The 27162-nt window shown below is 31.1% G+C and overlaps 4 protein-coding genes and 1 pseudogene across 5 annotated transcripts; 2 read left to right on the plus strand and 3 right to left on the minus strand.

Moving 5' to 3' along the window:
- Positions 1-875: 875 nt before the first annotated feature.
- Positions 876-2093, minus strand: LOC18608154 (hydroxyproline-rich glycoprotein family protein). Its single transcript, XM_018114856.2, has one exon. It carries the CDS (start codon positions 1992-1994, stop codon positions 1062-1064), a length of 933 nt encoding a protein of 310 aa, XP_017970345.1. The 5' UTR covers positions 1995-2093; the 3' UTR covers positions 876-1061.
- Positions 2094-5035: 2942 nt separating this feature from the next.
- On the minus strand, positions 5036-6529 carry LOC108660618 (small ribosomal subunit protein mL103 (rPPR7)-like; annotated as a pseudogene).
- A 7816-nt stretch (positions 6530-14345) lies between these two features.
- On the plus strand, positions 14346-15494 carry MED32 (mediator of RNA polymerase II transcription subunit-like protein). The gene is made up of 2 exons (XM_007042692.3): positions 14346-14542; positions 14695-15494. Exons 1-2 carry the CDS (start codon positions 14438-14440, stop codon positions 15148-15150), a joined length of 561 nt encoding a protein of 186 aa, XP_007042754.2. The 5' UTR covers positions 14346-14437; the 3' UTR covers positions 15151-15494.
- Positions 15495-17848: 2354 nt separating this feature from the next.
- On the plus strand, positions 17849-21276 carry LEW1 (Undecaprenyl pyrophosphate synthetase family protein). Of its 2 annotated transcripts, none has more exons than XM_088803772.1 (8): positions 17849-17943; positions 18272-18323; positions 18693-18963; positions 19052-19113; positions 19586-19784; positions 19887-19983; positions 20497-20579; positions 21023-21276. In XM_088803772.1, exons 2-8 carry the CDS (start codon positions 18276-18278, stop codon positions 21028-21030), a joined length of 768 nt encoding a protein of 255 aa, XP_088659898.1. In that variant the 5' UTR covers positions 17849-17943; positions 18272-18275; the 3' UTR covers positions 21031-21276. The 2 variants fall into 2 exon arrangements, with proteins under 2 accessions (XP_088659898.1, XP_017971582.1); XM_018116093.2 differs by having other exon boundaries at positions 17887-18150.
- Positions 21277-21749: 473 nt separating this feature from the next.
- On the minus strand, positions 21750-26212 carry CLPP6 (CLP protease proteolytic subunit 6). Its single transcript, XM_088803153.1, has 9 exons — positions 26006-26212; positions 25843-25904; positions 25433-25502; positions 24832-25033; positions 24655-24720; positions 24379-24519; positions 23413-23466; positions 23109-23201; positions 21750-22022 (listed from the first exon to the last, which is right to left on the minus strand). The coding sequence occupies exons 1-9, from the start codon at positions 26089-26091 to the stop codon at positions 21975-21977; spliced, it is 822 nt and encodes a 273-aa protein (XP_088659279.1). The 5' UTR covers positions 26092-26212; the 3' UTR covers positions 21750-21974.
- Between the last annotated feature and the right edge of the window lie 950 nt (positions 26213-27162).

The following is a 27162-nucleotide window of genomic DNA, read 5'->3' on the forward strand; positions in this document are numbered from 1 at the left end:
AATCCCTGAGCACAAACCCATTGCCCCAAAAGCATGCTAAGAAAATGGGGGAAAAAAGAGTGAACAAACCCTGCATTAAGGTTTTTTGTTACATGTCCACATAGATTGGTTTGGCCTCTCTGTTCAAATATGCTTCTGAATTGGGAAAATGATTTCCCCCCTCTCATATAGCATTAACAAAGATCATTATGTATATAACATTAAATTGGCTAATGAATTTAGCCAGAAAGAAAGAAAGAAAACAACTAAATCCAGAACAGTTTGATCAAACACTTGCTCTTTCTGTGTTGCATAGGTGAATGAAGAAAACACAGGAGCATTGCCTTCACGGAAGTCTAAATATTACTGTACTGCTCAATTATTCTTACCCAACTCCCTGGTCGCTGTTCGAAACATCAAACATGTTGTCTCCAGTCAAGCAGAAAGAAACGGATAAAAAAGGAAAAAGCAACACACACTTTTAGTAGTTCATTAAAGCTTCCATGCTTGTCATCAGGGAACTTAATTTGCAGAAAGCCACCAACTCCCTGGAATTTTATAATGTATTGATGTATCAGGAATCAAGACGTACATTGGCAGTAATTTGGCTGTGCAAATGATAACTTATTTGGCAGGCTAATTGACTTGACATCATACAGCATTGTATATGAACCAAACAAAATATAAATCCCATTTAAGGAAACAAGGTGGAATAATTTTAAGGATTAGAACAATTCTAAGATGTGCTGTACATAAAAAAAATATTTTATCGAACACTTGTCTTGCCATATAAATACCTGCAGTTTATAAAACGGGAAACATCTATCTAATTACGACTCACATGCAGAACAAAAAGTAATACTAATAATAACAATGACAATAATGAAACGGTGTAGTTTATGTATTAGCATAAATAGGATCATAAGACCTAAATTACTAAAACCTAAAACCTGGATTGTAGAGGAAAAAGCCTAGGTAGGTACCAAGTTAAACTGACCTTGAGTCACGGAAAACTACTGCAATTTACATCCATCCTGAAATGAATCAAATCATAAATCCTAATGTGCAAGTGATGATCAAGCTCATCTACTGAAAGGGCCATTAGGATCTAGTTGTTTGCAAAGACCAAGATAAGTCAGGTAAAGAACACGATCCTTAGCCCCGGTACGATGATTGTTGGTGTGCTTGCAAAAATACTTCAACTGCTCAAGAGTACAGCATCCCAGCATTTGCCCAAGAAGCAAAAAGAGCCAGTTGATCGATTTCTTATTCTCGGAAATCACTGGCTTGACACTGTTTTCCTGATCACACAACTTGCATTTGGGTAGCACCGGATTCATCCAAACAGGTGGAGCCCTGTCGTGCATGGCATTCTTGTTCTCCGCTATAAAAGTCCCAACTTCAGCGAACTTGTCTCTCAGATCATAACCAATCTCGTACTGTCTCTCACACCTCTTGCATTGAACATCACCGATGATTGTGTATATTTGTTTTGACAACAAATAGTCGACGCTATGCACCGTGGCTCGATGCGTTGTGGCCCATGGAAATGGCGCAGGAACCGTCTCGCTTTTCCCTTCTCTCAGGGCCTGTGTAGGGTTCCTCCGAACACGTACAGGACGTGACCGGCTTGTGCCAGGGACAGGCGACGGTACGGGCTCTTGGGGGTAGACGAGGGTGGCAGAAGACGAGGCTTCTGAGCCAAAAGGAACATTGTAAAGAGGATGGGAGGCGGGTAGCTGGAAAGGGAATTGAGGCGGCGGTTGGGAAAGCAGTGTTTGCATTGACAAAGATTGGGAAACTATTTCTTGGGGTTCTTGTTGCTGTGGCAGCAGCAGCGTTAGTGGAGCCGGAGCAAGTGGCTCTGAAAATGTAACTTTGGTCTTCCTTGGACCATATGACAAAGATAATGCCAGTAAATCGCTGTCTTCTTCATCGAATTCGTAGAACCTTTTCGAAACTTGAAATTCCTGATTGCTCTTTCTTTTGTTGCTCATTTCCTGTTCCTCCGTCATGACTAGGGCATAGAAAAGAGAGAGGAGACTGATAGTCCGTTGAAATTAAAAAAATGGGTAAAGCTTTGAAGATACAGATGGAGAGGATCTTTTATAGGAATTTGGATTGCAATAGACGTCTTTCTTTTTCAAATCTTGAGAAGACTACTCAGATTCTTTTTGTTAGTTATGGAATTTGTGGCTGCCTAGCTAGGGTTAACTTCTTCCCGCGAGGATTTGCTGTGGTGACTGAGGCTGATCCGGACAAGTATCACATACGTCCGAGTTCACTGAAACACTCTGTAATTTCACCATTTACTCGGGTGACTTCCTATTTCACCATTTACTCTAACGACTTGTTATTTGATAGTGAAATAGATTTATATTATTGGTTCATAAATTGTTGAATTAGTCAATGTCCAGTTGATTTAAAAAAAAAAATCATTTGGAAAAAATACCATAATTTTATCTTGAAATGTGTTTAAAACAAATAACATGTCAAAATGAATGAACCAGGATAAGAGCTATTTTATTTTTAATTTTAAAACCTTTTGAAGATAAGCTTCTAAATTCGGATTACTAATTTATAATTTACCTCTTTAAATTTAATTTTTGCTTTTCTTTTTCATCAAGCTCAATCTATACATTTTTGTGAATCTGATCCATGTCTTAAAACATTATCAATGTCTAAAATACGTGTTTAATTATGATAAAACAAAGTCGAATGTCTTGGATAAAGTGACATTATCAATGGAACTTAACTATTATTATTTGGCCAAAAACTGCTAGGCAATAGATACGGACAAAATCGAAAGAGCCATGGAACAATTTATCTAGAGAGCAGTCAAAGTCGCAATAGGAATTTTTGCTTGTGTGGAAGAAACTTAAACACTCATGTGAAGTTGTATGTAAATGGCACCGCCAAGGGTCAACCTGGCATGGCAGTAGCAGGGACGTAATGCGGGATGGTTATGGTAATTGGATTGTGGGTTTATATATAAGATTGGAATTTCCTTTTCCCTTGTAATTGAATTATGGGCTCTTTATCAAGAATTTATTTTGTGCTGAAATAGAAGTTTCAGAGAGGTTCAAGTTGAATCAGATTCATTTTTAGTTGTGCAGAAACAAACTATTTTATTTCTATCGAATCCGAATGCTCATCTTTTGAGAGGAATTAAAAAACTCCTTAACCACACATCATGATAATCTATTATTAAAATTACATTTAATTGATTCTCCACCAGAAAATATTTCGTGTATTTTACTTACGGACATTTTAAATGTCGCATGGTTTAAAATGATGTAGTTTAATTGCTTTATCTTCAATATATACAAAAAATTATTTAAAGTGACTTTTTAAAAAATAAAATAGAATTTCAGCAGGAAAAAAATACTTTAAATTTATTTTAAGAGATGTCTTAAATAAATAGGCAGATGTTCAAACTTCATTTACTAATCTCTAATTTATCTCTCCACAATTAATTTTTGCTTTCCTTGTTCGTCAAGCCCGATTTATATACTCTTTGAATCTGATCAACGTCCAAAAAATACGTGTTCAATTTGAATAAAACAAACCAAAATTTTCGTTGTAGTATCATGACATTATGAATGGAAGTTAATTATTACTTTATTAGTGCATTGGAAACTATAACGATAGAAATTATCCATGTCAAAGTAATTTTATTATGAACCACAAGAAGGAGATAAAGAGTTTTCTAATTTTTAATTTTAAATACTTTTAAAGATTCAAATTTTGATTACTAATATCTAATTTATCTCTCACACTTAATTTTGGCTTTTCATTTGTCACAAGTCCAATCTATATGCACTTTGAATCTGACCAATTTCCAAAAATACGTGTTTACTTAAAATAAAACAAACAAAAATGTCTTGATTACGATAACCTTATGAAAATTAATTATCTAGTACATTGGAAACTGCAATAGTAGTAATTATCAAGGTGATTTTTTTTAAAAAAAATAAAGTATCATTTGGAAAAAAAATCGTAATTTTATCTTAAAACGTGTCTACAATAAATAGACAGATATCCCATAAATCAACCACAAGAAGGAGATAAAGAGATTACTAATTTCTAAATTATCTCAGTTAATTTTTGCCTTTTTTTTTTCATCGAGGCCCAATCTATATACTCTTTGAATCTAACCAATGTCTAAAAATGTGTATTTATATAGGATAAAACATAATTTTTACTTTCTTTTTTATCAAGCCCAATCTATATGCTCTTTGAATATAACCAATTTCCAAAACGGTGAACATCTCAATGACAATTAATTTGTTAATTAATATTACCTTACTAGCACACAGTAAGTATAGGTTTAAAATAAATTAGGTTGATTCTTTTGTCAAATCCAATTATATCACTTTAAATCCGATTAACATGTTAAAGCTCCCTTTGAATTCGACTAACCTCTAAAATGCCGGTTTAGGGTTAGAGATAATAAATTGAATGCGTGTTTAAGGATGGAGATAAATACAAAATTACAGTGTTTTAGATATAATAAATCATAATTATCAATATCTTACGATATTTATAATATATTTTATAATATTACTGAAAAATGATATGAGATAAAAAATTTTAATTTTATTTAAAAAATAAAAATTTCATTTATTGAAGTATATAAGTCTAACAAATTATTAAGAAATTTACAAATTTTTTCAAATTAAAAAAAATGACATTTTGATATCTCTATGAATGCTCTCTTTAATCTCTGCAAAGCAATAAGAAAAACTATAAAACTGTATGAATATACTTTTAAACTCTTTAAGAAAACAATTGCAACATTGTTACCAACCATCTACCAATTGTTGTGTGGAAGAACCTTAAAATGCATTTCATGGAAGAATTAATCTAATCACAAATCTTTTTAGTTTCTACAATTTAGCCACTAACGTAAAACAACAATAGAGAAGGCCTCCAAGTTCACCAGAATTCTGTTATATATTAGATTCTCATTCAGACTTATCCAATTACTTGAACAAAAATGAGATCTGCCTCTGCTTTGATGTTAAACCGATCCCTTCCTTGACAATATTGATCGTCAACAATCGAATTGAGTTGAAGAAAAAGGAGGTACTCGACTCCTAACCAATGTTATCATCTTATCCCTACCCAGTTGCCCATTTTTTATAAGGACTTCAAGCAGTGAACGAAGAAATCATTTCTTTCTCGTGCAGTCTTTACACATTGTATAAGGGAAATTGGACTCCCCTCCCTTGCAGAGATGATGAATCATGGTCTAGTAAATCTTAACATTAATTTGGCTTATACTCCCTGCAACATTCTAGAGAAGAATAAACCTTTTTAGCCATTTCAAGATAACTAGCCCGGCAGAATCCCTTGGTTACCAAATTGTATGCAACCTCATCAGGGACAATCCCCATTTTCGGCATCAAATCATTAGCTTGCCATGCCCTTCTCCTATCAACCAAATACTGAATCCTGACATTAAAAGTTGTAAGATTAGGTTTGCACCCGGCCTTATAGACCATAAGATTCCACAACCTATTGCCAATCTCCAATCTTTTTTCTTTTTTGATAATATGCTTATATAAGTGTTGTGTACGTAATGACATCTAGCCTAATTCCCAGCTTTTCCATCTCTACCATAACCAAATAAGTTATTTCTAAAAAATCTATTTCACAGAATGTCTTGATAACTATATTGACATAATTAGTGTATATCCAATTGAACATTGAATTTTTGTGGAATATCAGTAAGAAATGCCTCAATAGTTGTTTGAATCAAAACCTTGAGTGCAGCATTGAAAGACTTAACAGTTCTCTTGCATTCATACAGATGCATATCATAAGAAGTATCAAGAGCATGCTTTATCATACCAGCCTTACCATACAACATTATAATCCTCTCATAATGAAGCCTTCTCGCCTGCCCTGTGGAAGAGTTTTCTGGTGCTCAAGCAAATGCTCAATGCAATCGTATTATGGTGCTCAAGCACATGCTCAATGTAGAATAATTTTATACGTTCATAAATTATTGACTATCAAATATCTTTCAAGTAAATCAAATATTCAAATTTTTAAACTTGAAAAGTTTCATCATCTTTGACTACAATCACTATTATAACTCGTGATAAAAACCGTATCGATAAATCATTTTCATAATTATTACTAATTATTATATCTCGTTATAAGACCGTATGCTAGCTACTATAACTCGTTAGCGAAGCCATATATATGCTAACTACTATAACTTATTAACATAGCTATATGCTATCTACTATAATCCGTTAGCATGATTGTATAACTAGTTCTAATGTTAATTATCCCACTTTCCAAAAATCATTTCATAGCTCTTAAAACATTCTTTAAAGTTAATTAAAAATTTCATTTCATTCATAAATTGATATTCGTCTTAGATTTGAAAGAGGAGTTTTACAATCACCTTTTGATGATAAATCTAACATGCAAGAGAGCCGCACACTACCTGCACAGATAGGCCCACACAAGACAACCCATATGAAAAGAATCCAATAATTGCTAAGAAGAGTAGCAGCTGAGAAATTCTTTCCATATTTAAGTTTTTATTACTTGTTTATTGTTTCACTTGCACAACAAACAAGTTCAGTTTTTAGAATATTTATTTTTATATCATTTATTTTACTTGCACTTCAAAAAAGTTTGGCATTTGAATAGTTTCTTATTCAATTTACTTGTGTTACAAGTTTTAAGATGGACTATCTCTATAAATATTTGTTTTATTATAAAATTGAATAAGGTTTTTCTTGATTCTATTATTTTGAGACATTGTAAAACTAAGCATAATTTTTCTAACTTTATTTTTTTCAGATATTTTATTTTTCAATAACCTTTTAATTTATATTATCCAAACTTGATATTTATACTAAATTATTTGTACTAAGCCCTAGCATAAGAAAACAACTTAGATCCAAATATTATAAATAACTTGATAAAAGTCTATATATTTATCACACGATAATATCAATATCTTAATTCAGATGTTATTTGGGCCGAAATATTACACAATGTCTAATCGGTAATACACTTCATCCCTCATTTAGTCATCTACAAATTTTATTTGTACGGTTTTGGGCCTTGGGGTATAAGAAAAATTTTTTTAAAAAAAGGGCAAATTAATGAATCAAGTTGATATATATGCTCAACCACGTGCTAAGTCGATCCAATTCGAAACAGGGATTGGTACGTTTGTTTCAAAGATTATATATGCAGGATAAGTTGGTAGCAATTGCTGACATCAATAAATTTCTATGTGCCGCTACTATTGTCATGCTAGCGTAATCGTGATTACGTACGTAGAATTCATGTCTGACTGACCATTTTTTCTCGATATTATTAATCATCTGTCTCAATTTAAATAATTAGTTTAACAAAAAACGATGATTAAAGGTATCACATTGAATATTTTTTGAAAGTTTTAATCAAATATTAAAAGAAATTATGTTTTATGTAAATTTGGTAATTTTCGTGTCTTAACGTATCAGACACGATAAACACTTTTACTTAATTATGTTTTCGTATTTAAACGTATATACGTGACACGTTTATTAACATATTAAAAATTAATAGTTAAAGATTATTTTAATTTTATATAAATAATTTTAAATAATTTTTTTAATAATTTTTTTTAATTTTATAAAAGTAATAATGTAATTATTACGATTGAAAATTATGAATGATTTTTTATATTATTAGTATTTGAAGGTTAGATGTTAATGATGTATTTTATTATATTACATGATAATGAATTTTACATATGTTGTTTATATTAAATTTTATTATATTTGATATTATAATTATTTTTGTTTTATTATAATTATTTTTATAATTATAGATTTTAAATTTAAATAATAAAATTATATTTAATTGTAAATATTTTTATTTAATTGTGTCAAATGTATTAATCATGTTAAACGTGTTATTAATTGTGTCGTGTCGTATATTGACATGTTTAATAAACGTGTTAATCGTGTTGTGTCGTGTTACACGTTTATTAAACGCATACGTGTACATGTTTTAAATTTAAAATATGAATATTAAACGTGTTGTATTCGTGTTTAACTTTAACGTATTTCGTGTCTAATCGTATCTGACACGTTTATGACACGAAAACACGAATTGCCAGATTTAGCTTCATGTATCATTTAAATTAAACAATTAGCAGTCTCGCTTTGGTATGATAGGTGTGGTGAGGGATGGAGCTAGCTAAATTTTATTGGGGGGGCAAACATAGTTGAATAAGAGTTAAAAATTTTAAAAAACTAATATGTTAAATTCAATCAATAATAAAAATATTGATAATAGAAATATGAAACTAAATATAAAACTATAATTTGTAAAATATAAATAGTTAAAAACAATATATAAGATTAATAAATTTTTCTTATTTAATCAGAATTATTTAAATACTATATATTTAAGAGAATTTCATTTTAACTAAACATAAAATGTAAAGCATATAAAAAAAATATACTCAAGTTAGTTTCCTCTTACATAATCAGGATTGATAAAAAAAAATGATACGTTGATAAAATTTTAAGTAACAATATAATACTATAACTTATATTTGAAAATTATATAATAATTTATTAAATTTTAAAGATTAAAATCATAAAAAATAAAATTTATGTAACATAAAAAAAAAGAACATAACAAGTAGGAGGTAAATATCACATATTACATAACAAAAAAGAAAGAAAAAGAATATGGTTAATTATTTGTAGAAATTTGAAAAAGAATATTTATAAAAACTTATAACATATGAACAAATAGAATAAAAATAAAAAAAATAAACAAATATAAATAAAAATAATAATATAAATTTAAAAAATTTAAAATTAAATTAAATAAGTGAAATTATTTTATTATTTTTATTTATATTAATTATTAAATAAAATATTATTTTAAGGGAGCTAGTAATACAATATATAAAAAAATTTAAAAATTTTTATATGTTATGAAAAAAAATTTAAAAGTTTTGACCCCCCATCACGTAAGGAGGCTCCGCCCCTGGGTGTGGCCAAAATAAGTTAACATATATGGAAAGGCCAAACCCTAATATTGCCAAAGGGAGGAAAAATATTTTGATCCTGCCCTCTTCCATCAGCTTTCCACTGCCCATAGCAAAATCTCCTCCCCTTTCCCTCTTTCTCGGTCCTCCAGTTCAATAACTTTTGCGATTCCAAGGTAATTTCTACAATGTTATGCAAAGTGCGCTCATTTTGATCTATCTCCAACAAGTTTATTCAATTCTTTAGTGCTTAGTTGATGTAGATTGGTAATTTTTTATTATGCAGTTTTTATCATAAACCTGGTGGAGATTCAATTAAGATTTCGGGATTTGTTGATTATTAGAATAATTCAATCCAAAGTAAATTTTCGGGAATTTGTAGGCTATTGGAATTATAATTGATGGATTCAATTATTTTTTCTTTTTAAAATTTTAATTTAGTTATATTGTTTAGGTTTTAGTTGTGTGAATAAAAGAAGAAGTAAATGTGTGTTGATTGACAGTTCGATTGTTAATGGACAAGGTCGTTGATTCCTTAAACAATGCCTATCAAGAATTTGTTTCTGCCGCCGCTAATGTACTGGAAACCAAGGCGTCTTGCAATGGTGAGACGACGGCAGCAGCGGATGCTGCGTTAGAAAACTTTAAGAAGAAATGGGAAACGTTCAGAGCGGCTTGTGACCAAGCGGACGAGTTCGTTGATTCTTTCAAGCAAAGTATAACATCCAACACCACATTCCCTGTTAACGAGGACATGATTGATATCTTTGACAATGCCGTAGTTGATTTTGATTAGAGAAAGGTGCTGCATTTTATTTTCTCAAGCAAAGTATATATATATATATATGTTTGGTTTCAATTTCGATCTTTGCTTTTCAAGGCATAAGTAATTGAGCTCAATTACTTTGAATAGATTTAATGGGATGAACAGTGAGTTACTCTTTTACTGTTCAATTTGAGAATATTATATGGTAGAGCTCGAGCTCCTTTGGTTTCAACCAGTGAGAATTTTTTTTTTTTTTTTTTAGTTTCTATTAGTTCTAGTGGCCCTGCATGAACAATAAAACTTTTTTAATTTTGTTTTTAAATTTTTATTTTATTTTAATTTAATTTAATTCATTTCATTTATTCTTATTCCTCGTCTGACTTTCATATTCTGATCTACTATTAGATATTCATTTTGTTTTTACTCTATAGCTAATTGTATAAGACAAAATTTAACAAACTTTAAATGGAAATGTGAAAAACTAGAATTTCTTCATTCGTGCTATTATTTGAAATTAATGTTGGTGCTCGTACTACGTGGGTGAGTCCCTCTTTTTTAAATCGAATTAATCAAAAATTTTGATTAAAACAGTTTGGTTAATTCAATTAATTTAATCAGTTTCAGTTTTGATTTTTTCTAATGAACCGAATTAATATTTTAATGTATTTTCATCTATGTTTGTTAAAATATTTTTTAACTAATTGAAATATTTTAAAATTTAATTTCATTTATTTTGTAATTAATAACATAAAAAATGAAACTAAAAAAATTTGTGATAATTTGAGTTTATATGGATTAATTTGGTTAGTGGTAATAGGCCAATTTGTGATTTTCAGTTGGTTCAGTTAGTTTTTAAATAAGATTCTATTAATATAAATTTTTTACCTCAAATAGCGATTTTTTTGGTTAGGCCGGAGAAAGGTCGTTAGCAAAAAATAGAAGAGGAATGGGAATGCAACAAATACACTTATTCGCTGATAATCTGGTAGAACAAATTATTCATTATCAATATATTTTGAATTCAGTTGTTGATTAAGTTGCCAAAAGCTTGGAACAAATATCTTTCTTTAAACATCAAATTAATTATAAATATATATGAATTTAGGATACAATTATGTGATATTATCCGATTATTTATATAAAGTATAATGTTCAAAAAAATATTAAATTATTCAAATAAAGTTAAATAAATTTTTTTATTATATTCAATCAAACCTGATACTATTATTTTGAATCAAATAATCTCTTATAATTAATTATTAACTAATTATCATTTATTATAATGTCAATTGTCATTTTAAATCCGTATGTTACCAACATGACAATGATATGAAAAGTGAAAAATACTTAATGATAATATTAGTATGCCAAATTAATATATTATGTTATTATCAATTATGATATATTTGCATGTTACATTATCATCAATTATGATATATCTGCATATTATGATACGTTAACATGCCATATGGTATAAAATAACAAATGACATTTTAGTTAAGTCCATCATTAGTTATAAGAATTTATTTAACTTAAACTAAAAATATAAAAACTTATTTTAATTTTTTAAAATAATTTAAAGATTTTTTTAAATATTATACTTTAATATAATTGAGTAATGAGTATTTAAAAGTATATGACAATGGGTACCTTATTACAAGGTATCCGCGGATACCCAATCCGATTATATAAGATTAGGATATTCTATAATTAGGTTTTGGATGGATTCAGATAGTAATTTCACTACCCATATCGGGTTTGGGTAGAGTTCGTGTACCATCCATTGGGTACCCGTTACCCGAATCTGATTACCATTTGTAAATATTTTATTTTTATTTTAATAATTAAATTAAAAATATACAAATTTTACCAACTTTACAAGTAATTTTTTTTGTTAAAAACTAACAAATATATGAAAAGTATGATTACTCTAATTATTAATATGATGATATTAATATATTTAAATTAAAAAATTATTAGATTGTTAATCATGTTTAAATAATATGAATACCATATCATATTATAAAGGAATATAATTACTATTATATATATTTTTAACATAAATATATTTACTTTATATTTTATGTTTTAACATTACAAAAATTATGACTTGTAAAATCATTAATTATAATATATATATATATATATATATATATATATATATATACCATTATTTATATAAACTTATAACATATAAACTTAAAGAGAGCTTTTGAGATTATAATAGTTTTGAAACCTAATTATTTTTTTTAATTTTATGAAATTAAGGATAAATCTGTATAGTTAATTAAATTAATTCATGAAACTATTACTATTAATTAACTTGTAATATATTTTAATATATATAGTTTATATATTGTGTTAATTTATAAGAAATATAATTACTATTATATATATTAAAATATTTTTAGTATATATATTTTAAATATAAACATATTTACTTTTTATTTTATGTTAACATTACAAAATTATAATTTATAAAATTATTAATTATAATATATATAACTTTGTTTATATAAACTTAAAAAGAAGTTATGAGATTATAATAGTTATGAAACTTAGTTATTTTTTTTAATTTCATATAATTAAGAACAAACTCGTATAATTAATTAAATTAATTCATGAAACTATAATTATTAATTAACTTATAATGTCTTTTAATATATGTACTTTATATATATATTAAGTTAATTTATGAGAAATATAATTAGTATTATATATATATATATATATATATATATAAGTGTGTGTATATATGTACTTTAAGTATAAAAATATTTACTTTCTATTTTGTGTTAACATTACAAAAATTATAACAAATAAATTTATTAATTATGTTTGAGATATTTGTTTTGATTATTTAAATTTAAATTTTATTATTTGTGTGTTTTAATTAATTAAATTATTAGTAAATTATATGAAATATGTAAAAGAAATATTGTTGTATATGAATACGGATTCGAATTCGGGTAATTGGGTTTCTATGAATAATATTTAATAATTTTTTTACATAATTAAATTTTTAAACAGGTTAGAGTAATTATAGGGTTGTGGGAATGTATTATAATTAGAGTTAGAGTTATAGTAGTAATTTTAAAAAAAATTGAATAGTTAATAAGGTTCGAGTAGTTTTTTTTTATAAAGTTCGGGTTTAGATATTTCAAAATTAATGAGTACTCTAACCGTTGACATTCCTATTCAAAAGATGCTACTCAATCAAGATGAGTAAATGGTTTCTTACCGTTCTCATCTTAAACTTAATTATAAGATACTCGAATCTCATGTAATCGAATTAAATACCTTGGATATCCGAAAATGGCATATCCATTGCCATCCTTACTTATTCGGTTATTTTTCGGCAAACGCTTTAGGCTTGGCCCTTTTTTTCTCTCTTTTATTCTTCGCAATTGGGTTTTCGGTGTGGAGGAGAGTAGCCTTTGTTTTGAGCAAAGGCTTTGGACTTTGCCCGTCATTGATGGCATAGTTTCATTTTAGGTAATCGTCATACAAATTCCTAACTCATTCTATATCTGAAATTCTTTAGATTTGGGCAACAATAGTTTACCTAACAGTTCTATAATTCTTTGGGCTATTATCAAATTTGATGTTTTCACGTGAAATGTCTTGGTTGATACAAGTCTTTGGGCCATGTCTCTTCAATTTGGGGTCCATATGATTGTAATTTGAATCATGAAAATTTGACTTTTTTATTTTTTCTTTTACCATGCCTGTATTTTGTTTTCATTACTATAATAATATATATATATATATATATATTGTATTTCAAGTACTTAAATAAAATTATATAATATTAGAATTTTTAAAATAAATGTATGTCTTAATTCCACTGGTGAGTTTATTTAGTTGCTTATGAGTCGGTGCGTATTTTAGCTACGATTTTGCATCAATTTTAAAAGATTTAATAAGAGTTATGTAATACTATAATTTGAAACTAAATTAATGTAATATATATTGACACTATATTAACAATTTTAAAATACAAAAAAAAAAATGACCCACAACCATATCTTTGCCCATTCATTTTTCTTTGACGCCCAAATGTTAGGATTACTCAAGGTCTCAACGTTGGTGCAAGAAAACGATAGAGTTGACTGATTGAATTGTTGGTTTTAATAGCTGTTCTCTGTTTCTAGGTCCCCTGTTTTGTGTTTGATGGGTTCTTTACAAGCTGACTGATGTTTTAGGAATGAGTTTAATTAGCTCTTTAAAAAAAAACAAAGGAATGAGTCTAATTAAGCTCCTCTTTCTCTGTTAGTGGCATTTTTGCTCGTTAAATGCTTGATGGATATTTAACAGATATTTAAGTCATAATTTTAAACTTTTAATCGAATATTTATAAGATTCAAATATTTTGTTAAATAATAAAATTTAAGAAAAAATATCTAGATAACTTACCTATTTGACATTTTTAAGGATAAACCCACAATCCACTCAATAAAACTGTACAAATGTTGTCGGGTTTTGTAGGTTCGAATCAAATTTTTAGCCCTCAGCTGTACAATAATGCATTCAATTAGCCCTCGGATGCTGTTTCAATGGAAAAGCAGAAAAAAGAATACTAGATTTCCGGATTATTTTGGCCCATGTAAGTAAAACACGTAGCGAAGGACCAAAACCTAGATATTGCCAAACGAAGGCCCATTAATATGGCCGCGCTTTTCGGCCTCTTCTCTTCCGCATTCGACAGCGGTAGTAAGACTAAATCTCTCTCTCTCTCGCTCGTCAAGCTACAACGACGACCCGATTCCGAGGTAATATCTACCATCCGATTATTGCTAATTACGCTATCAAATTCGTTTTGTTCAAATTTGGGGATTAGTTGATTTGATGGTCTTATAAATTTCGTCTGTTTATATAATTTAGTTTTGCAAATAAAGTAAATTTTCTGTTATTTAATTCACAGTTAAAAAGATTGGGAGTAATGGACAACATAGTAGATTCCTTAAACAACGCCTATCAAGAATTCGTTGCTGCGGCGGCTAATGTTCTCGAAACAAAGGAGTCTTCGGCTGCCCAAAAGACGGCAGCCACGGATGCTGCCTTGGAAAACTTTAAGCAGAAATGGGAATTGTTCAGAGTGGCTTGTGATCAAGCGGAAGAGTTTGTTGAGTCAATCAAACAAAGGATAGGGTCCGAGTGCCTTGTCGATGAGGCCACCGGCTCTATGGCTGGGAAGTCGGGTCAGGCCCTGACAACTGGTCTTCCTCCCATTAGTGCTGTTCGTTTGGAACAGATGAGTAAAGCTGTCCGGTGGCTTGTGATTGAGTTGCAGCATGGTTCGGGAAGCGCGGGTGGTGCAGCTCATGCCCACCCTTCGGCCCCTTTCGATGCTAGATTCTCGGAGGATGCTGCTCAGTAGGTATAGGGTTGTTGTTTTGTACACAGGAACTCCACAAGCCTCTCTGGATGTCTGCCGGGTGTGGATTTTGTTATTCAGTGTTCATTTCCTTATTTACAGTTAAATAGACACGTGGTAAGCATTGAAAGTTGCTTGCGGAGTGATAATAACCATAGGTATATCAATTTATGTTGTTTGAGTTAGTTGTAGAATACTAATGGCATGGCATTTTCTGTTTTACTAATCCAAGTCTAAAAAATTATGTAAATTGTAATGCAAGGCCATTGTTTCCTGGGAAACATCCCCTCTCAAAGCTATGTACTTTTAATCACCACAAGTTGGATAAACTCATTATCTTTTGTTTAGGTATCATTAGACGTGACTTGTATAGTCCTACCAAATTGAGTTCCTGGGTGGAGTGAAGGATCCTTTACTCTTTTTACTAATTGGCTGCTCTCGAGAGTTTGATCCCACGGTATTCTGCTTGTCAGCCGCATTTTTTACCATTGTACTAGAGAATGAACCTTAATCTTGCATTGTTGTCCAAATCAGTTCTTTTGCCCCTATTATAAAGTTACCTTCCTACCACTGATCACACTGCTACTCATTGATTGAGTGTCAGAAAGCAAGGTCACATGTTAAAGAAAAGGGGGTCATGTTAGTTGAATATCTTGGGATCCTGATGATTCATGGTTGATAACTTTAGATAGTATACTGACTTCTATTGTTGATGTGCACCATATATAATTTACCTTATCTAATGTGTGATGTGGCGCATACTTTTTTCGTGCTGAATTGTTTCAAAAAAGATTCTAGATTGTTTTGGCAACTCCGTCATTGCCATATTATGTTGTTTTATAGTTTGTCTTGATGTTTTAATTTTGATTTTGCTATAATTTGTATCTAATAGTTCTCTTTGTGTAAATTAGTTCTGATAGTCATAACTGTTCAGATTGCTCTGTTAAAATTTTCAATGTTGGAAGGCTAGCCAAGAACCTTCCCTTGGTTTGAGGACATAGCTTGTATTTCATACATTGGCACAAGCACAAGGTGTTTGACACATTCACTCCCCATATCCTATGCATTGGAACACGACTATATGTACATGTTTTTGACATATTAGGATATTGAACTGACTTCCTTAAGTCTTTTCTTACTTGCATAAACAAATTTGTATGACTGTATGTGTAAGTTTCTTGACAAAAATGCTTTAGCATTCTAATGAATGAAAATTGTCTAATTTTAAGTGTCTGACAAATTGCCATTTTAAAATAAAAAAAAATTCTCCTGTGGAACACAGAGATGTTTGTACTTTTATTTACATTCAAGATGGAATAGTTAGAAAGTTATCTGGAAATTTAGTATCAAATAGACATACTAGTTGATCCATAACTTAGGACATGACATGGACTGGAAAAATTCCCTAATAAGTTATAGCCCTTGATTGCTTGGCTGATATAATAAGTTCCTTTTATCATTAATGACTTTCTCACAGAGACATCTCTTGCAGCCAATGTCAGTAAGTTAAGATATATACAGAAGTCTTAAGGTTATTTTATGTGAATGCAAGCATGTTATGTTTTATTGCAGCAGAATTCACCATTTAGTATTTAGATTAATTTGCTTTCATAATTTGTAAAACCAAAAGTCATGGGAAGATGGATTATGTCTTTTGTTATTCAGAGTAGAGAGGAGAAAACTGAAGAAGAAAGAGGAAAAGAGTAAACATGTGGTGAAATTCGAGAATATAAAATTGCAGGTTCCATCTTTTGTTTGCTTTTCAGGAGGTTGGTGATATGTTTCAATGGCAGAGCTTGAAAAATTTGTTGGTCCGATACCACATTCATAGCCTTTTAGACGCCTTGTTTCTTCTTCCCCTTCATGTGTTGGTTGAATTCTTGTGTACATAAGGTTCATGTATTTGAAGCGTGATAACGAGGGCACTTACATCTCCATGCATTTAGTTGTTAGGTTTATTTCTTGAGATAACTTTAGTTGATTTATGTTCAAATATTTATAGAATTATAGGGTGGCCGAACTATTTCTGCTTGCAGTGTGTAGAGATGCTGCAAGATGGTCCTTGTTTGGGAAGCAATATTATCATGAGCCAAAAGGAAACTAAACTTGGTCCAACCTTATGCTAATATAGAGTAACAGCCACCAATTGATTTAGATTTTAATGTGCCGATACAATGAGAGTGAGGAAGCCAAGGACCTGAGCTATGTATCTAAACAAGTATTCATGTTGACCAGAGTCTGCTAATGAATGGTCTGCTTTGTATGCATTCCTCTAAGCTACATGGGGCGAATCAGTCATCTGCTCTATAATATAAACCAATTGCACCCTGCAACTGCAAAACCCCTCCTTATAAACAATGCTCTCTCCTTCCTGAATAACATTACACATATTTAAAAGCTGTGATACCTTCAATGTATCTCCATTTAAGCATGGCTAAAGCCAAGGCCAAGGCCATGTCGCACGAGGATCTTTTCCAAGTCAATTCCTTGTATGTGAGGCTACTGGTTTGGCAGCGTTCACGTCAAAGTTATGACCTGCAAACTAGCCTGATAATAATTTAATACTACTACTAACTTTGAGGCCTCAAGCCATCTTGGGGGGGAAGCATCTATAAACCGGCAAAACTTTAGTCATTAAATACAGTAAAACAAAAAAAAATTAAATGGAACAAATATAAATTTGTTTCTTTTTCTCCCTAAAGTAGTACTATAAGTAAAAAACGTTAAGACTCCGATCACGGGACACTTGCTTCATAGAGTTAGGGAACGTTTCTCTTCAGCTCTCTCATTGTCTTGGTGAATAACGGTCTTTTTTTTTTTTTACTTGTTCCTTTTCTCTTCTCTTTAATCTCCACAAATTCGCTTTTCTCTGTTGATTCTGCATCTGGGCTTTCCCAATTTCTCTTCAAAACTGTCTCGAATCCTCTTGCTCCCAGCCGCCAAGCTGCTTCTACAGTCAAAGAGAGCTATCCCAGTTGCTTATGTTTTTTAAATATTGGAGGCGTAATTCCACTTTTTTAAGCTCTTCTTTTTCTTCAGTTTTTGCTCCTTTCTTTGCTTTTTATATATTCTTTATGCTTAGTCTTTGATTATTAACTGGGTTTCTTTATTTTTGTTTTCAAAGATTAATGGATTTCAAGAAGGAAACGCGGATCTTGTATTGCTGGATAGCTCAAGTACGTGATTTTGGTTTACTTTTTTCTTTTATTGACTAGCATTATTTTATGGGTTTTTTTTTTCACTTTTCAGTAAATAATTGATTTACCAATATTAAACATAGGTCATGACACATGAGTAAATATCAATACTTTCTAATTATTCATTGATTTGAATTGTGAGCTCTTTGTCAATGGTTTTCTGCTTTTGTGGGATAGGTTTTAACAATTATGTTACCTTTCGGTGGAATTTGATGTTCAGCAGAGGATTTTAACGAGTAATAGAAATGAATTTTCTGTCAAATTGTCATGGCTGATGTGCTGATTAATATGTCATTTACTTTATTTGAATTAAATTAGATGTTCATTTTGGGTTTAAGGTTTGCGCAGATTGGAAATCTTCTACTTCGATCACTGTGGCGTCTCATACATGTTATTATCAACTTATGCTACTTAACACTGGGTATAGCTAAAGCGTTTGAAAGCTATCTTATCTCTTGGGGAATACTGAGGAGATACAAATCCCTCCAAGTCGCCAAGCTCCGGTATCTGGCTATTGTGGTAGAAAGTAAAGATGCTTGCCAAACTTCAAAAATTATTGAGCTTTTGCAATGGTTGGCAGATGTCGGAGTAAAACATGTTTGCCTTTATGATATGGAAGGTAAGAATTCTGTATTCTCACTGTTGCTAGATTAATCACGTGAAGATGTATCTGCAGGATTTGTATTTAACACATTTTGTTGTTCTAGGAATACTGAAGAAATCAAAGGACTTCATCTTGGAAGAGTTGGATGGTGCAATATTGTTTGGGGTACTATCTTCTCTGCTAATGGCCAACTTACTCTTTTCATAGATCACTATCATTCATTAACATCATTTACTCAAATATAAATTGGATAAATGGCTGCTCAGTTGCGAAAACCAAAGTGTCATGTTGTGTAGCAGTAATGGAAGGTTCTTTATGGTACTATGCAACAAAAAATTGTAGTTACATTTCTAAGGTTGACTTGGCAGTTGCACAACCTTCAACTTTGTATGAAAAATCTGATACATGTTTGATTCATTTATATCGGGCTTGGTCTTGTCTGCTTTTTGTGCTCTTTGGACTCTATATTAGGTTTGTTTCCGAAAAGCTTGGTTTAGGGAGTTATTCCATGTACCATATGTTTGCTTAGCTCCGATTTTCTATAAAGTTATTGGATTGTTTCTGACATACATTGATACAACTGAGATGTTAAAAAGGTGCTAAACAACTCACAAAGCCTTTGATCTATGTCATGCAGGAAGCTTATGAAAATAATGAGATACCAGACCAAGCACAGATGACTCTGGAGTTTGCATCATTTTCTGATGGGAAAGAAGCAGTGGCCAAAGCAGCCAATGTACTTTTTATGAAGTACTTAAAATCAGGTGCCACTGACCAAAATCAGGAAGAGGCAATCTTCACTGAATCTCAAATGGCTGAGGCACTCAAAACTGTTGGTTTGTGTTACTTGTCTGATCTACTTGGTGCTTGTTACAACCAATTTGTTTTGCTATATTTTAATATTTGAGTTTGGATGTTGATCTTCTTTTTTCTATTAGGCAGTGGAGGGCCAGAACCTGATCTTTTATTAGTATATGGACCTGCCAGGTGCCATTTAGGTTTCCCTGCCTGGAGAATGCGATATACTGAGATTATGTGAGTATTCTCCTGACGTAAAATCTTTGGAATCAGGGCAAATACCTTGTTGTTTTGTTCTCCATAAAAAATGCTTTTTATGGGATCCTGTCTGATGAAAGACTTACAACTTTCTAAATGGTCTCTTGTGCAATACATCATTACCATTTTTGCACAGAGCATAGAATAATTCATGCATAGCTTTCTCTTTGCATCTTATGTTCGTAATTGATTTGAAGGGAAAAGTAAAGACAAGCACTGAGGAAAGACGTAAAAACTCCATTTGTTTATTGTTGCTTTGAGATTTCTAAGGATTTCTATTTTTACCATGCATGATCAGTTGTCTTTGAAGTATTTACTTAACCTGTTGCAGCCTTATCTTGAGTGCTGATGTAGTGTTTGCAGAGATTCTTCTTTGTTAAGAGCTGAAAATTACAGTCATTGCAGAACTTTAGACCTTTTTTTTATGAATAAATCTGTCTCCTTACACTGAATTATATGTTTCTTCTTCTTCTTCTTCTTCGTTGTATACAGACATATGGGACCCTTGAAGTCCATGAAGTATGGGTCCCTAATTAAGGCCATTTACAAATTCACGATGGTGCGGCAAAACTATGGTAAGTTGTTTGCCCTTTGACTTGCACTGGCTGTTTTTTCCAAGTAACGTGTAAGTGAATAATGACCAAAAAAAAAAAAGGAAAAGGAGAAAATAAAGAAATAATAATGAACAAAATTGATAAATGTGAATGGTGTCCCAAACTAGAATTAAGGTAATCAATTGAAAATTTTCTTGCTCTGATCTGTAAAGCCTCCAAGTTTGCTTCACTGTCTGTTCTAGCATAATCTGCTTTAGAGTTCAGATATTTCTAGGAATTTGTTCAAGAGCAGCCTACATTCCATGCATTTAGTTAATAACTGAGTTATTCAAAATCCATATAATTTTGTTTTCATGAGACTAGTAAGGGGTGGGTTCTTGCTAATGTTTTTGGCAAATTTAGTTTGTAATCAAGAATGATAATTGCATTTGGTGAATCTGATCTGAATTTGCATTTTCCAACAGGTAAATGAGGTGCTGCGTTGAGAAGATCATTTCCGGGACAAGTTATGTCATAGTGTAGAATAAATGTCGGTATTTCAAGTTTGGCCAGCAAAATTCAAACCTGATTTATTTCAAATGGCCAATAATTTTCCAGATATATTGAACCATCTCTCAAAACAAGTGCCTGGTTATTTGGTTGTTAGATTATCATAGTGTTTGCCAATTACATGTCTAACTTTATATATATATATGCAATAATTTCAAGCTATCAGGTACATCTTTTCTCTCACCCATGAAATGTTTAATACTCAGGACAGACAAATCAGGTGATTATAGAGCAACGTCCAGGTGAGAATATGATCTGCTTTTGCAAGGAAAAGTGTGAATGTGAAAAAAGTGAAGTGGCAATGGAAGTAAACCTTCAGTCAAGGTAATGGAGGGTCAATCAAGCCAAATACTCATAAAAATCTACACAGCAACCACATCAATCTTAAGCCTAACCAACATTTTTAAACCATGGAATCCTCTCAAGGGGTTCATTTTTTATGGGTTGTAATTTTATTTTACAATAAATTAAAAGAATTATACATTTGATCAAGTACTTCATTGTTTTAAAAGTAAAAAAAAAAATAACAACACTTGCAACATAATAGAAAAAGCTATCAACAAAAATTTAATGGTCATATATTAGATATTAAAACTAAATATTTTTTTCTGAATCTTAATACCTGTGCAACTCTCAATGGCATGGTAAAATAGATTATTCTAACAGAGCACTTTTATAGTTCTGTATTGTTAGAGACCAAGACAAAATTTTAATCTCAAATAATTAGCATCTGAATTTATAAACCCCAATTCAGGACATGATTACAATTGCCAATAACTATGATGGGATGACAGTGAGGTCCAGATTGTCATGTTGGCAAGGACTTGCAGCATTGCAACCAGGGATTCTGCAAAGCCCAATCCGAGTTCAATACTCTGTTTCCAAGACACCATCAATGAGCCCGAACTCCATAGCCTGTGAGAGGAAAATAGCACACTGGTTATTCTTTTCTTTCATTCATAGAAAGTTTCAATGCCTGTACATTTTAAAAGCATAAAGATATCACTGTATCAGGCCCTTAAGAAGGAAAATCAATTCGACCATGATTGTCATTCTCTTTTCCTCCTACTTGCAAGAAGCAAGAAGAAAGGAAAAAAGGACAGGCCTCAGCCAGGTTTATAGTATATACTGACACCGAGTACCATTTTCTCATGAGTTTAACAAAATGTAAATTACACCCGTGACCTCTAAAATTTGAGACGTATGCTATTTTGGCCTTCATAGTTTGGAAAGTAACTTTCAATCATTTCTATTCTTTCAACATTATGAAGATATATGATCACTCTATTAGTGTTTCTATTAAGTTCCACATGTATATTAATTATTTATTTAATTTTAAAAATTATATTATATTAAAATAGTAAAATTAAAAATAGAAAATAATAAAATTATTTATTTTGAATTAAAATATTTCATAAAATATATCTTACATTGGACTGGCCAACCACAACAGAGAGCCGAATCTGGCCAAGTTGGCACTGCAATGGTGTCTAGGCCAGATCCAGCCCTCTGTGTTGCCCACTGGCTCCTGGCAGGTGCAGGAGAGAGATAGAGGGGGGAGGGGAGAAGAGAGAAGAAAGAGGAAAAAAAAATAGGGAGGGAATAAAAAAAATAAAGAACAAAAGAAAGAAAAAAATTTTTGGATACTTTTTTTCATTTTTTTCAAATATATTTTATAAAATTTTTTAATTTAAAATAAATAAATTTTTCTATTTTTTGATAAATATTTTTTATTGTTTAAATATAATATATAAAATTTTAAAATTAAAATTAAATAAAAATTTTTCGAATAAATAATTAACATCAACATCAGTTGTCATGGGAGAGTCAATTGGCAATTAACACGAAAACACTAACAAAAGAACTATTTCCGAATAATATTGAAACTATAGGAATCAATAAGTTATTTTTTAAATTGCAAGAACTAAAATGACATGTGCCTCAAATTTTAGAGACCATGGATATAATTTACTTTTCAACAAAACCAGAAAGCAACATTACCTCAGAAACAGATAAGAAACGGTCCCTCTCCGTGTATTGTTGCACTTTCTCAATAGTTTGGCCGGTGAAAACCGCGTACATCTTGTCAATTTTCTGCAACAAAAGTAGCAGGGAAAAAGGCCAACTAAATGGAAGGCTAAATGTTTGGCAGAGCATTTCTGTGCTTGGGGTGTTTCCGTATGACCAGAGAAAAAACCGTTACGTGAAATGAAATTTTAGAATGATGCATAACATGGATATTGATCCACTTGGTTCATTGGTAGCTTACTCAGAAAAATGCAAAATATAATGAAGAGGAAATTACATGGCGAGATTGAACTGCTTCATTCACTTGACGTCTCACATCTTCGACATGACCCTTCCAAATGAAAAAAGGCATGATCCAATCAATTTCAATAATTACATGATAAATAAACTGATGTTTCTTATTTGTTACACACAGTTCAACACCCTAAAAACAATTTCATGAAGTCTCTAATTTTGTTACAAGATACATAAACATACACCTAAATACCTACAGGGAAAACTAAACAACTAAATCAAAGAGGAATCTGGATTGTACAGGGAAAGATGGGACATCTAAGAAACATTCTACACAGAGCAATGTCTAACCATATGTAGATGTCAAATTAGGATGCATCAACTCACTTCTTGTTGAATGTCTCATAGACGTAAAAGTAAAAGAGAAGCAAGAAAACATGCATGTTCGAATGTATCAAAGCTTTAATAGGAATAAATAACATAAATATGCAATTATCGTATGATCATTACTCAAATACCCACAATCAGCAGTCAAGAAATCCACATACTTATCTAAGCATTTAAAAGTAATTATTCTGCTTGCACACAATCCTATTTGAAACTTCTATTTATACGTATCATACTATCCTATTTCTAAAATTTAATTGTACTTCTGCTGATATCACTGTTTAGAGAGAGAGAGAGAGAGAGAGAGAGAGAGAGAGAGAGTTCAGTATCATCTAAAATATCATCTATAAAATCCAAAGTTGAATATTTCAAATTTAACGATTTATTCTATAAGCACCAGAAGATCCCCAAGGAAATTCTCCGGGTCCTATTAGTTGCAAGAAAATTATGCAATGAGCACTCAATCAAAAATCAAAACTTCTGTCATAGGAATAACTTTGCCTCTTGAACAAGGAAGACAAGCAAGATATGTACTAGCTATTTCAAATGTTCTTGTCCCCTTTAACAACTTTTCTTTCCTAAATGTAGCAACTAGAAATGCAAACTAATAAGGTAATCATACCCCACATCCACTTTGTGGTTGATGTATCATGATACGTGCATTTGGCATCGCATAACGCATCCCCTTCTCTCCACCAGCAAGAAGAAGTGCTCCTTGACTTGCAGCTACTCCAAAACAAACTGTGCCAACTTTTGGCTTTATCTGAAATAATGACCAATTGTGCTTGCAACATAAGAAGTGCAAATAAAGCAAGCTGCATTGTTTTCATCAGAATACGTACTAATTTGTCATAGCACGCAGTAATAAGAAATGGGCTCAAAGGAGTTAAAATCTTACCCAAGACATGCAATCATAAATTGCCAACACAGAATAGGTGCTTCCACCAGGGCAATTCAAATACACCTGACAAGTTATAGTTTAAAGTTATGAACTCTGAGAAGCAGGTCTCAAATTCTGAAGCCCTAAATGGAAAAATAAAGAATGAAGAGAGAATTAGTAAAAATATGACCACACCAGAATATCTGCATCCTCATCAATAGATGCCAGAGTCACAAGCTGTGATATAACTCTTTGAGCAACCTCTGAATTGATTGGTTGCCCAATGAAAATAATACGATTCCTGAATAACACAGTTGAGAGGTCCAAAGGCCCTCCTGGAGTCATTACTGCTGGCATTACAGGTGGATTCCCCTTTTTGGCTTCTACTGCACCATTGCTGTACATAAAAGGTATTATGAATGTCTATATCATATACACTGTGACAATAACAAAAACAAAATTCAAGGAACTGATGGTATGTTTGGTAGACAGGAATGAAAATTGCCTCATCCAATTAGTAACCTAGAATATCGGTTACGAGGTGGCATAACCTAACCATTAGATCAAAACATTTGCCCTCCACATTCCATCTTTCCTTCCTAACACAGTGTACGGGACACATTCCAACTTCATATCTAGACCATCAGGGAATCTAATCCTTTCCAAACCATGACTACACTAGAGATCACGAGCGGGTTTATACTTGATGAACTTCATATGCATCATTTATATGCATTCATGACATAAGACACGAAGCAGTAAAATGAAATTGAAGCAGAAAGACAGAGTATGAAACCTTAAATTGGAGTCATGGAGGGCCTTCTTGTCGATCTTCAGAGGTAGCCCAGAAGTGCTACTAGATAACCCTGAACACGTAATAACCAAATTTATATGTAGACAACCAGACATCACATGCAACTAAAAATATCCAGGAAAAAAAAAGGGAAAAAAACTTGACTATAGCTAACACAAATTATAGCTCTACAAAGATGCTGCCAAGCACAAAAATCATAAACACACAAAACTTTAGAAAATTAAGGGCATTTAATTTTATTGACCGAATGAATTTAACCACAGCTAATGCAAGTTTTAACTTTTAATCAAACCAGTGACATCTAATTCAATTATATATATATATATATATATATATATATATATAAAGGGGTCAACAATAAAATAATTAAATTTCAAGAACAGGAAAATTACCCATTGTAGAAGAGTCTCCATATGGGCTTGGCAATGCAGAGACTATCAATCTCGTCGAGTTTCTGAACATTATGAAAGAATTTAAAGGAAAACCGAACAATGAGAGCAAGGAAAAAAACTTTGAATTCCAGTAAAAAACAGCAGGTGAAGAAAAAACATGTACCTCGGAGAAAAGGATGTAATACAAGTGGGTCTGGCTCGAGAAGCTAGAGAGAGACTCAACGAAGCTGAAATAGCCGAAGCTACCATTCTTTTAGATATATATCGACACAAAGAAGGAAATTGAGATTTTCAGAGAAAGTCTGAAAGAGAGGTTTTTTGAGTGGATAGCGAGGACAAAGAAAGTTGCAGCTGCAGAGTGAGTTTTGTTTTCGGGTTACGCCCCGGGCCCATAAATACTTTTAAATTACCATTTGCTGAAAGGCCGGACTCTGCTATATTGGACCATCTCGGAGTCCATTCTCTCTCAAAATTTATTTAACGCATAATATCCAAAAAAAAACTCTAAACTATTTTAAAAAATTAAAATAAATTTTTATATTTTTATTATGTTTAATTAAATTTTTATGTTTTTATTTTGAATCAAATAAGTTTTTATATTTTTATTTTGAATCGAACAAGTTCTCATGATTAATGATTAACTTAATCAAAATATCATTTGTCATTTTATATTACGTGACATTGACTTGGCATGTTAAAATATCATAATTAAGATAATATGATATATTGACATGTAATAATTGATGATTATGTAACATGTTAATTTAATATGATAACATAATTATTTGATATTTTTTACCTTCCATAACAATATCATGTTAATGTCATATGGATATAAAATGACAAGTGATATTTTGATTAATATTAATTAGTCAATCATTAATTATAAGAGTTTATTTGGTCTAAAAAAAAAAACTTGATTGAATGTAATAAAAAATTAAAAAAAATTTAAAAATAATTTAAGACTTATTTGATAAGTAAAAAAGATAAAGAGTTTTTATTTAGAGATTTTCCATTCACATTTAAATTTCACCTGATTTTAAGCCCTATGCAACCCACCTTACCGCTAGTTTGTAACAAATACTATGTAATAATATCTATGTTTCAGCAAAAAAGGCAAGTGTTCCTGGATTTCAGCTGAATTTTTAAAGGATTTAAAGTTGAGTTTAGATGCATGGCAACTCAAACTGACATTTAGATTATGTTTTTACGAGGATTTTGCAATTACTATGATTCATCACACTTTGGGAAACTTTATATTCCTTGCCAACACAAGTGGGGGTCATCAGCATTTGGAGGATGATTAGTATCCTGATTTCA

The sequence above is a fragment of the Theobroma cacao genome, chromosome 2 (genome assembly GCF_053813885.1).
Source record: "Theobroma cacao isolate CCN51 chromosome 2, ASM5381388v1, whole genome shotgun sequence".
NCBI lineage: Eukaryota > Viridiplantae > Streptophyta > Magnoliopsida > Malvales > Malvaceae > Theobroma > Theobroma cacao.

What these genes read in the sequence shown, in the direction of transcription:
- MED32 (XM_007042692.3), top strand. Translation starts at nt 14,438, where the DNA reads ATGGCCGCGCTTTTCGGCCTCTTCTCTTCCGCATTCGACAGCGGTAGT. An exon ending in AACGACGACCCGATTCCGAG is followed by an intron (nt 14,543 to 14,694) that starts GTAATATCTACC and finishes TTTAATTCACAG; the next exon opens with TTAAAAAGATTGGGAGTAAT.
- CLPP6 (XM_088803153.1), bottom strand. Translation starts at nt 26,091, where the DNA reads ATGGTAGCTTCGGCTATTTCAGCTTCGTTGAGTCTCTCTCTAGCTTCT. An exon ending in TGGAGACTCTTCTACAATGG is followed by an intron (nt 25,503 to 25,842) that starts GTAATTTTCCTG and finishes TTACGTGTTCAG; the next exon opens with GGTTATCTAGTAGCACTTCT. An exon ending in CTCCATGACTCCAATTTAAG is followed by an intron (nt 25,034 to 25,432) that starts GTTTCATACTCT and finishes TTTTATGTACAG; the next exon opens with CAATGGTGCAGTAGAAGCCA.
- LOC18608154 (XM_018114856.2), bottom strand. Translation starts at nt 1,994, where the DNA reads ATGACGGAGGAACAGGAAATGAGCAACAAAAGAAAGAGCAATCAGGAA.
- LEW1 (XM_088803772.1), top strand. Translation starts at nt 18,276, where the DNA reads ATGGATTTCAAGAAGGAAACGCGGATCTTGTATTGCTGGATAGCTCAA. An exon ending in ATGGTGCAATATTGTTTGGG is followed by an intron (nt 19,114 to 19,585) that starts GTACTATCTTCT and finishes TATGTCATGCAG; the next exon opens with GAAGCTTATGAAAATAATGA. An exon ending in TGAGGCACTCAAAACTGTTG is followed by an intron (nt 19,785 to 19,886) that starts GTTTGTGTTACT and finishes TTTTTCTATTAG; the next exon opens with GCAGTGGAGGGCCAGAACCT.